Source organism: Lycorma delicatula, chromosome 2 (assembly GCF_047948215.1).
Source record: "Lycorma delicatula isolate Av1 chromosome 2, ASM4794821v1, whole genome shotgun sequence".
NCBI classification, from domain to species: domain Eukaryota; kingdom Metazoa; phylum Arthropoda; class Insecta; order Hemiptera; family Fulgoridae; genus Lycorma; species Lycorma delicatula.
In genome coordinates this window covers 61655052-61667499 of record NC_134456.1, presented here as the reverse complement: position 1 = coordinate 61667499, position 12448 = coordinate 61655052, and the positions used below count along the sequence as shown (strand labels likewise).

The window sequence follows — 12448 nt, the reverse complement described above, 5'->3', positions numbered from 1 at the left end:
CATCATCGATTTAGTTTTTCTCCTTGTTCTATTAATATTTAGTGTGGAACTGGCATAGTGTTTTAGATTCACAATAAATCCTCCAAATTGATTTTTGTCTTCTTCTGTTGTAGTCATTGTTTTTACCACATTACACATTATGTCCAATTACACAATATACACAATGCCTAATAATTAGGCTATGCTCAAATCTCAAAACTACTAGGTTATTGTTTAAATTAAAATTATTTGACTAGGGTAGCTATAACAATTCATGTTGTAATATAACAGTGACAAAATTCCTTCAATGGAAAGTCCTGTTGTAGGAAGATTGTATGATCAAGCAATTTGAAACAATGAGCTAGGTTAAACTCAATTGTTCTACTTAATGCCATTGCGGTTCATGCTGTTTTTGTATACTTACTTACTGAAAATAATGAATGGTTCATCACACCACAATTAAGGAACAAGGTGATTAAGATGGATAAGGTAAGTGTTTAAGGAAAAAGAAGATAATAAGGGTTATGAATAGGAAGAGAATGTAATGGGGTTCTGTTTTCATGTTACTGCTGAAGAAATTTAAACATTAAGCAGTCCTAAAGTGGAAAAAGACAAATAAAGAAAGATTAAACTTTACACAGAACCTAAATAAAGTTTTTTTAAAATAAAATTGTTACTGAAAATACCTATGAAAGCTAAAGAAGAAATAAAAGGAATTACAACCAAAAAATAAATATATTAATAAGAGTTTTATTTTTATTAATCAAATTTTTTAGGAATAATTATTTAAATTACCTATTTTATAATTAAATATATTTATTACTTCAACTTTTTACACTATGTCAATAAAATATTTTTAGTAAAAATTATATTTAACTCAAAAATTAATAACATTATGTCACGATGCATATAGTACATCACAATAACCAAGTAAAATTGCAACATATAATTAAATCATGCATAATTAATTTAAAAAAAAATTCCATTCAAATGGAATGATAATTAGTTATAATACATAACATTTAATAAGAAAGGATAGATCTTAATTAAGTAGATGCTATAAAATAATTAAGTGCATCTAAAATCAAAGACAAATAAAGTTAATATAACATATGTACCATTTTAATAACTTGGTATGATATTCATACAAATATTAAGAAATAAAAAAAAAAAATAACATATTTCAATTATCAAAAATTATGTTATTTTAAAGTTCCAATCAATCACACATAGTACAGTTTTACACAGATAGATACTGAGAAAACATTAAATGTTATACATTTATAATATACTTGGATTTAATTTTAAAAAAAAATTATGAATAAGAAAAGAGATTAAAAAATTATAAATAACTTTTACTAAATAAAATTTTAACAAAAAACTTTAAATATTGTTTTATGTATATGACAATGTTTGACTTTAATAACCAAAATGATAGTTCTTGAAATGTTTTATAAATGAACTGCAGTATGTTTATACTATTCACTAAATAACTAAAAAAATTAAAATAAAAAGAATGTTTAGTTTAATAAGAACATTGTGATGTAAATAAATATTAAAAATCCAAAAATTAGTAGCTATCAATTTTTTCTTATCTTTTACATCTCTAAACCAATGTATACTTACTATGAGCACTTCTTACACATGAAATCACTGTATCATCACACATTTAATAACATAAGTTATACCATATTATTAAATAAGACTGGCAATATTATCAATTCAGTTTATTATTCTCATTTGTATTTTTTATTTTATTTATTGTTACATGTAATAGGCACAGTACTCACTTTTACAAAATACTGCCAATAACATTTTTCAGTCAACTTTTACCACACTGTAAATTTTTCTTACAAACCAGAAGCAGGCAAAAAATCCAATTGACCCTGAATAAAAAAAAAAAAAATTGTTTAAAAAAATACTATATACATAATTTAGCACAATGAAAACTGTTTAAATTATTTGGGTCGTTCAAAAATAATTAAAGAGACAATTGAATGTAGATAAATTATTACTAATACAATGACAATGAAACTAATGCTACTTTTCAAAGTAATCCCCTTAAGCACCTGTACCATTTTTCTGTGACTTTTTCTTATTTGAGTAATAAAAAATAGTTTACCTTAATGTCTGAACAATTCTTGAACTACATTCTTGACCTGCTCAAGAATTTAAGGTAGCTATGACAACATTACTTCTGAAAAGCTTCACAATATCTTTTGAGCAGTATGGGAACAGGTGTTATTGTGCAAAAAAGGACAATAAGAGGGCATTCCTCCTTACTGCATGACATTCCACTTTTCTAGCATGTCATAATAATCTTTACTGTTGATTCTATGTTTTTCTTCTAAATAATTACAATAAAATGGGTCTTTATAGTCTCAAAAGACCATTAATATCAGTTTACTGGCTGACAAATAAGTTCTGAACTTTTCCCTGATAGGTGAATTCAGATATTTCCATTCCATATTCTGAGGCTTGGATTCTGGTTTGAAATGATGAATCATTGTTTCATAACTAGTTATGCAATCCAAAATTGAATCACCTACTGCTAAAAACTGTTAATTAAGTTTCATACAAATGAAAATTCAAGTTTTTTTAACATTTTTGAATAGTCTATTTTGAAACCTATATGGACATGCTTTATAAGCTTACCTTAAAACAGAACAAAAAAAGAAATACAATCTGATGGTACTAGATCAGGACTGTAAGGTAGATGTGACAACATCTTTTGACTGGACTTTTGAAATGCTTCCCATGTCTTTTGAGCCTTATCGGAACAGCTATTGTCATGCAGAAGAATTACGCTGGAATGGACAGTGAAATTTTTATGTCTCTCCTAGTGAATAAGATCATTAAAGTAATATAACAATGGAAATTTATTTGAACAGCTAGTATTTTCTATATCAGGATAACAACTTGAATATCAGACAGTTTCTATTAAACAGTTTTTCTGATGTAGCCATTTGTCCCTTTAATCACTAAAAAATTTATTTATTGTCAGAGGGCATAAGCTCAATTACAGAAAGTTCTTTTGTGGTAGTATTACTTTTAACTAAACTAAGTCAATGAGAATCCATGTTGAGCCTTATTTCATAACAGTTTCCTTAACTATTTTCACAGTTTTTCATGGTTTTCCAAGTATTACTTTTGCTGTAAGGTGAATACATCTCATCACCTATTGAGAAGCTGTTAAATGAGATTGATTACCATGACCTATTGATATACTTATCAGTATTACTCCATAATAAACACCTTCTTTCAGCACTTATCTTTTTCAATCATATATTATTTAATTTTGCATTCTTCATTTCTTTGCTAGACGAACCAGAGATCATTCATTTCAATACAATGATTTGTAGTTTGACATTCTTAGTATCTTTGGTTACTTCTTGAAATGTAATTAGTTCATATTCAGAATTTGAATGTAACAAATTAAACTGTTCATTATTGTTGTGTGTGGTAGTGAAAATTCACCTGTATCACGTGTTAATTTTGCCCAACATGTACTGTTGCAGCTGCTGTCACTTGGTTCTTTTCTTAGGACTGTACATTGAAATGAATGGTTTAAGAGTTAACAGGATAAAATAATTATAAAATTTATGGATTCTTTTGAATGTTAACACAGTGCCTCTTTGTTTAAGCATAATTCTTTTCAGCAGTATTCAAAGTTCTAGTAACAAACATGATTGTTTTCTCATTACCATCAGCACAAACATAAAACTAAATAGCAACTAAACCATAAGAACAGTTACAAGCTGGTCTAATTGGTATACAACTGGATCATTAAACACAATAATTTTATCTAAAGCTACATATTTCTTTTTTGTTCAAAATTCTGCTAGCTTTGGAGCTTATAGGGTGAATTCAGCTAATGGAAAAAAGACACCCTTAAACCACTGCTTGTACATAATACATGTTTGTCCTGGTGACTTGAGAAGAGATACTACAAGCACTGCTCAACTGCGTCACCTTTTTTTAAAATATTACTTCTGAATTTGGGGTATGTAATATGTAGGGCTGCAACTGGACTTAGATAAGTATGTGTTTATTATAAGATTTTTGATATAATCTATAAGCCATTCGTGACCAACAAGCACATGTACATATGCCCTTGTTCAATAATACACTAATCTAAACATGTTTGTTTCTTGAATTAGATGACTGGTTTGAATTTACCAAGAAGCCTAAATTTCTCACAATGCATATAAACACAAATTATAACTAGGTGAAAATGATGCACAGTAATAGAAACACCTGTCAAAAGGGGTTGGCTTTGACATTTAGCACCAATGTCAAACTCCATTGATAGTTAAATCTTATCTACATAATGATATAATCTTACTAGACTGTAATCAGGTTTAGAAACCAGAAAAATATGACAAATTTATTATGTGGTTATCTTCATTATCAATTTTCATAGAAAAATCTAACACTTTATAGTTTCCAATATGCCCCATATACATAGGCGACCTTTCATTTAAAAAAATCAATGTCCAATATTATGACATTAACCCAATGATGTCATATTTAAATGTCTACACAGCTAACTTACAAATTATATTTAAATCCCCTGGCAGTAAGTTGGGGAATTCAGTAATACATAAAAAATCAACCAATAAAGATTTTTCACTGAAAATGTCCCACAGTTCTAATTACATTTGTTTTCTCTCTGTTAGCATTCTATATAAAATTGGAGAACAATACCAATTATCTAAAAACAATGTGTGACCTCAGTCCAACAATGGTTCACACATGTTGATCACAACATTAGTACTGGCAGGAAGAGTAGGATTTGTCATATCATCACCTATATAAATTTTTAAATATAAACAATAGCCTGAACTAGATTCCCAAATTTTTATAAATTTTATTCCAAATCTTGATTGTTTAGATCTATTACATTGCACAAATTAACGGCGACCTCTGAATTTCATTAGACTTTCATTCAAAGCTATGTTCTGAGAAGGAAGACGTAATTCGTAAAAAAAATTTTCGGAAAAAGGGGGAGTATTTAAGAAAATCACATGTCAGCAATTCAGTTCAGAATACATTACAATGCCATCTATGAGCGACAAACTGAAATATATACATATATATATATAACACTGCAGCGATGCGACCTGAGGTTGTCAAACAACTTTTGTGCCAAAAAATCGTGTGATGACCGCTGGGCGTCATATAATTCGAATAGGTTAAGGGAAATAACTTTTATAATGATCTCTTTTATAACAGCAGAAACACGTAATATTATTACTTGTATCTTATCTAGTAAAACATTTATCAAGATCTTATATTATGTAAATAATAATTTTTTAGAGACAAATATAACTGCTGTATAAAACTAAATCTTCTATCTTCACAGAATCAAAATTCATAGCTATTGAGAGAATGTCTGAACTTAGTTTATTTTCTGCAAACAAATATTCTAAAATGGATGGAAAAAAAATGTTTCAATGAAAATAATTACCAGGAGTTAAATTGTGTAAAAAAAATTTACTATGAAGGAAGGGTTAAGGCCAAATGCAAATTTATGGATCTGGAACACTAATTGCTATCATAATTACACTAATGTGCAAATTAATCCGAACACAGATGTTATTTAATTAAAAGTAACTTTATTTAGGGGAAAAAAGCCTTAGCTATACAATTTGTGAATTTAGTAATTAATATGTCCTTCTTTATTCTTAATCACTTTATGTACAAGACTTTGCAGTGATTCATCAAGTGTACCTACATATTTTTTTGATTTCTTTATCATGAAACCATACTGATATTATTGCTTTAATGAGATCAATTTTTATGGTACAATTCATTTCCGAGTCCTTTTTTGACTACTGTCCAAAAATGTTCAATTGGGTTTAAGTCTGGGAAGTTGTCTGGTCATAGGAGACTTCAATATTTTGTTCTTTGAAAACATTTTCCACCCTTTTGGCAGTATGACATGATACCAAATCTTCTTGGAACAGTCTGTTGTCTTTTGAAGTTGTGTCACCATCCTTTCCTATAGAATCTTGATACATCTATCACTTTTCAACAAACCATCTACTGGAATTAATGAACAAAGTCCTTTGAATGTGAAACATCAAAAAAGTTTTTGGGATGTTTAACTGATTGTTGAATATGTGCTCGTGATGTATTTTCAACTGATGCTTTTCTATTGTATGGAGCTCTTTGCCCCAGAAAATAAAAATGTATAAAAACCTTTTTTGCACATTGCTAATGTTAAAAACTGATTTTTAGCTGCAAGCTTTCTGTCCAGATGCAAGAAGTTGGTGTCTAACAGTTGTCATGAGTAAATCTGTTCCGCTGGCCGCTAATTCTCTATTTAAGTCTACAGCAGATAATTTTGGATTAAGTTTTTTTTTCTGATTAGTAACTAAGTGATCTTGTGTTGAAGAATAGTTTCTTTTATGGCCACATTTGCCTTTTCTTTGAGATGAAAAGGAACCAGTTTTTTGAAACTGTTTTAAAATAGCACACACTATCCCTAGTTCAACACCACACTTAGAAGCTGTTTGTCACTGAGTCATATTCATACGCTCAAAAAGAAAAACAATTTTCAAATGTTTTCTTGAAGTTATGTGCATTATTACATATTCAAGGAACACAGAACAAAAAATATGAAAATATGATTTGTGACAAAAATGAAATAACTTTTACAGAACACTCTTTATAACATGAAAATTAATAAATAACCAAAAAACAAACACAGACAATTTAAAGAATTGGTGTGGTCAAGCAGTGTAGCCAAAACATAGAAATAAACAAAAAATTATATGCATTTGGATTAATTTTCATGCTACTGTATGTTAACAAGACTAGAATGAGTAAATAAAATATTTATTATGGAAAGGAAGAATTGAAGCATGAGTTCTTGTGTGGGATCCTTCACATCAATTAACAATACAAGGTTTCAATGAGTATTACACGATTTATTGAGAAAAAGAGTTGTACTAAAAAAACTTTTTAAGCAGGAAAATAAGTTGTATGTACTCTCGAACCATACCTACATATTTTAATTTTTAATTTTAAGTAACAAGCATTTTTTTACTCAAAGAGTGTGAAATTAAAGAACACAGTATGTTTACACCAACACAAAAAAAAAATGATTTTTAATCAAAAATGATGTTTTTGATTATATATGTAATACTAAAATCTTGACTATTATCTAATACTAAAATACCAGAAATAAAAAAAAAATTACTTAATATTACCTGTGAGAAGGAAGAATAAATATACCATTATAAAAGTGTAACCAAAGTAGAGGATAGTAGAAGCCAAGTCTTCGATATTTAATTTTGTAACAAAATAATGTACACAATAGATAAATAAATAAATTGCTGTAAAACCACTTGTAAGGAAACTTCTCCACCACCAGTGATAATCCTGTAACAACGATTAAAAGAATTAAACATTTTTATTTTATTTACATGCAGATCTAAGAATTAAATTTCTCTGGTAGTTGCATAACTTGAAATTCATGTAACTTTGTATGTTTGATGTAACCTTAAAATCAGTGCATTCTACATCATTTGTCAATAGTTTTTTTATTTTGTTTTTTCTGTTTTCTAAAAATGTTTCGGCGTTATCATTGCCCAAAACACGATGTATGTACTTTAAAAAACTAAATTTCAAAAATTCACAATTAAAAATTAAACAAAAACGCCTGAAAAACAAAACACGAAACATAAGTACAAAAACAATAGAAAAAAAACAAAATGAATAATTAAAGTAGAAATTTATTTAAAAACAAAATCAAAACAAACTAAAATATTAAAAATAATGACAAAACAAAAAACTATTTGTTAAAACACAAAAACAAACTGCTACAAAAAATTGAAAAAGAATATTAAAAAGTATGTAAAATATTAGCACCCCGGAAAAATAAAAAACACCTGGTCTAAAACTTTTTTATTACTGCCCAGGATTTGATGAAAATTCCCGGGTAATTTAAATTTATACGCAAGGCTGCAAAACATATGCATTCAACAAGAATGTGGTGCACAGTCAAGCGGTAGCTGCATCACATGGATATTGGTGTGTTTACTGCTGAATCAGATACATGTTGAGTAGTTCTTATATGTCCTATCTGCAATTGGCCACTTCCTCACAAATAATTTTCCTGTATGAGGAGTCCCATGGCAACACAGAACCTTTAATATGTCACAGTTTGTTATCAATTGTAGCCATCCAGTCATCTTGTCACTTTGCGTAAAGAGTGAGTTTCACATTGTTATTAAAGTAAAATGCAGTAAACGGGAATTGAAGGATGGTTGACTACATGCATCTTTAGCAACAGAATCTGCACATTCATTACCCGGAATCCCCACATTATGTGTAATGATAAACACATAACATAATATGCAGATGCTCATATATCTGCAACATTTTTTTGGCCCCAGGTATAATTTTCAGAAGGTTGGTAAAGATCTCATTTCACAATTAAGAGTAAAATTTTAAGAAACAAGATGAAAAACCTGTTGTTCTCCACTTTTGTATGAACAATATTTCATACCTCAATATAAAGGTTATGTGAATTACTATATTAAAGAATTGTTATACAGAGTTCATCTTAAAACTTGTACAATGTAAATTGATACATATATCTGCACTTAAACTTATTGGTTAAATAAATAGCTGCATGAATTGCAAGGCTTGAAACCAAGGCACGCGCGCGCGCGCACACATATATATATATATATATATATTAAAACACTTAACTGCATGAATAAATGTTCAAGGTGACAGAAACACAGTAAATAGTAAGTTAAACTTATATTAATTCAAACAATCGATTTTTGCAGGATCTCGCATCTCATTTCTCTTATTTTCTCTTCCTGCTTCATCAAAAACAATTTTTTTTTATAATTTGTGAATTCTGAATTAGTCGAAAATGTTACTATGTTTTATTTTAATTAAATATCAACTGAAGATGAAGGATCCTAAATTGATTCTTGAAATTAATATGGTAACTTTAACTTATCTATTTACTGTGTTTTGGTGATTTAAATTTAATTTAATAATACATCTTATTAGCACAGTGGTCAATATGTTAATATATATTATTAGCATACCATCATGGCTTTGCGGACTCTATACGAGAGGTTATCTCTAAAGTAAAGACTTTCATAATAAAAACTTTTTTCTGAAAACTTTATAAATAATTTTTATTTCTCTTAAACTACATACCTTATACTATTTCTCTATAAAATTGCTACATGAATTAAGAAATTTATTGTAGTGATACACCAGCTTCAATGTATCCACATCGTATTCTTCTGCCACTAGGCCATTTAGCCACTGATTAATAGTATTTTAAAGTTCATCGTCACCCACAAATTGCTTACCACTCAAAAATTCTTTCAATTTCCCGAACAAATGGTAATTGGAAGGAGCTAAGTCTAGACTATATGATGGTAAATTTCCAATCAAAATATTCTTAGTAAATCACATATTGGACCCGCAACATGTGAACATGCATTATTGAACAGCAGGATTACATTATCGCTGTACACTGCAACCAACTGCCTATGAATTTCAACCGGCTTAATGTTTTGATGGTTTAAAAACCATATGACTCCACAAATTTCATAGTCGGCAGCAACATCGATTTTCCTATTCATTTTATAATGTAATATAACTTACACATAATCACAGATACTCCAATACAACGACTTACAGACAACAATGCAGTGTCTACATTACTAGTGTGACCATGAATGACACAGGTTCGCCAATCTTAAGGAGAGAAATTTCCCACAGAGCTTTACTTTAGAAATATCCCTCATAGTTACTTGCATTACCCAGTAAATTTTTTTAAATTTTATTTTATTTTATTTTTTTAGTCAAGTAACTGGAGATAGGTGCAGGCAGTTGCACTGCACATGCAGTACAATGGCAGTAGCTGTGTTGGCTGGGCTACCGCACTATATCCCATCACACCCCTTAAAAAATCAAAATTAAAAAAAAACCCAAAAATTGTTTTACGATTATTTGAAGAGTATTTGCAAGCCTTCAGTATAAACTGAATATTACAGTATATTTTAAAATGGAGAAAATTTGCAATCATTGTTCAACATTTTTTTACCTTTTTTCTCCCCTTTCAAGGTTGAATTTCAGAAAATCTAAAAATTGAAAATTTTTAGATATTCACCTGAAGATTACACACTCCAAAAATCTAGTTGATATCTTCATTTGTTATCAAGAAATTAAAAAAATAATAGAGTTTCAAATAAATTCAAAAATCCATTTTAACCCTTTAAACTCGGAATTTCAAAAATCTAGAAATTGGTTTCTAGATATTCACATGAAGATTACACAAACCAAAATTTAAATTTATATCTACATTTATTGAGAAATTAAAAAAGTAGTAAATTTCATTGTTACTCCATTTAACCCTTTGAACTTAGCACTTCAAAAAATCCTTTCTTAATGTGCACTTACATTGTAAGAAGAATGTATATACAAATTTTCATCAATTTATCTCAGTAGTCTTTTCTGTGTGTTGATTATGAATGACTCATGACATGTTATTTTAATTATATTAATACAAATATATTATTTAATATACACTTTAAAACACTGAATACCTTCAGTGTGATAAAAAAAGAAACATGTATTTCAAAAATAATCAAAGATTGTATATATAATGTAAGGAAAAGTAATGAAAAAATACTTATGGTTACAAATTCGACAGGATAAAAAAATACATATTTTTTAAATTACTAAATACTTCTCCCATACACAAATTATAATCTAAAACAAATGATATAAAGTTCATTGTCCCAAATTATTATTGACACCTTTCTTGTGATCTGAATAACTGTACTCTCAAATGAGGTCTTAGGTAAAATCATTTAAAGATTGTAAATCTTTATTAAGCGCTTGCTAAAAATTCTGATTTATACTTCTTTCAAAATTCCTGCGCTATATTTCACTAGTTTATAAAGATGCCCAATGGCCCAACATTCCAATCTTCATTTCCTGTTATACCTCAACTTCATCCATTGTTATACTTTATACACTAGCTTATTATTTAACCATGCTAGTGGCAAAAATGTTCCTCTTATATACCAAATGCAAATGTACCACATCAAATTAGATGTAATTTGAATATAACTAAAATGTCATTTTTCCATTACAAAAACAGAACAGACATTCTATGGTGGTTTACACTGGATCTATATCTTAAAACCACATAAGTTTTCTAACACTTTTTTGATTATAGAAAAATTGAGCCTTATTTATATCTGTCAGTCTAGCTATTAATATATCTTATTTTCCTAGTTATCATTACCAAACCATTTACTTCTCTGTGTTTTAACACACAATATTGTCACAATTCACTAAATAGCATTAAATTATACAACACTCAGCACAAATTAAAATAAACTGAAAAACATCATCAGCATGTAAGAGAAGGTAAGACGATAATGTAAATTTGGTAAATAACCACAAAATGCTAATTATTCAATTTCAAAGATATGTGATAGTGATTATCTTTAAACATAAATATCGCATGAGTGTTCCAAATGGGGAATTAGAATGTGTATTATCACACAAAACACATTCAGATGATAAATATAAATATTAAGAATAAAAAAAAAATTATTGAATCAGTTGTGATGTTTGCCACTATTAGTATTTTTTTTACCCCTAAATAAACATTTCTGTTTCTATCAAAAATTTCTGATACCGCACATTAATCTTGCATTTTCTGCTTATTAGCGCACAAAGTATATTGAAGTCAGGAGCTATTTTCAGTTCATTATATTTTTAACATAACCATTTCTCACAAAACAATTTCTTCTCTCAAAAACAGCTTTGTTATCTACCAAACGAACAACTAAAATACTTTTTTAATCATTAGTGCATAACAATCCTTACTTTTCTGAAATAAGTACTCCACACTGACATCCTCTAAATCCAAATGTAGCCAACAAAAAAATTTTGTTTTCTGTATGAAATTATCAAGACAAAGTAAGTTTCTGCTTGGATCATCTTCTAATTTTTTTTATATTTCACAAAAACCTTAGCTCTTAAGCAAAAAAAAAAAAAATGGTCAGAATTGCGCTAAGATTTTTGATAAACTTTTACTTGTAAGATTTTATGAGGTAACATTTGGATAAAATAACCTGTAACTAAGGCTACTTCCTGTTAGGGTCATATCTTGTTTAAAATTTTATTTAATTTTAATATTTTACATTTTGTATTGGATAAAGACAGCAAAACATACATAAGTTTAAAAAAAAAAAAGATGTATTAATGAAACTTTTATTACTTTTACAAACTGTAATTTGTGTATTTATCTCATTTTTTAGTGTGCTATGCTAATTGTTTGTGATTTAAAATATACAGTCATGTTTTTTATACTAGACAGAATTAGAATCAAAGTAATTTTGCTTTACCTTATTTTATATGTCTTTACATTGTCTGCAACTTTGTTAAGAGGGTACTTGTTTACAAA

General features: G+C 28.3%; 1 protein-coding gene across 1 annotated transcript in view; it reads right to left on the bottom strand.

Moving 5' to 3' along the window:
* Positions 1-775: 775 nt before the first annotated feature.
* TM9SF2 (transmembrane 9 superfamily protein member 2) overlaps positions 776-12448 on the bottom strand; it is a 77012-nt gene continuing 65339 nt past the window's right edge. The window contains exons 14-15 of the mRNA XM_075355412.1: positions 7197-7368; positions 776-1865 (exon numbers count right to left, since the gene is read on the bottom strand). Of these exons, the coding sequence (XP_075211527.1) occupies positions 1798-1865; positions 7197-7368 (240 nt within the window). The 3' untranslated portion in view covers positions 776-1797. The remainder of the gene's footprint in view (positions 1866-7196; positions 7369-12448) is intronic.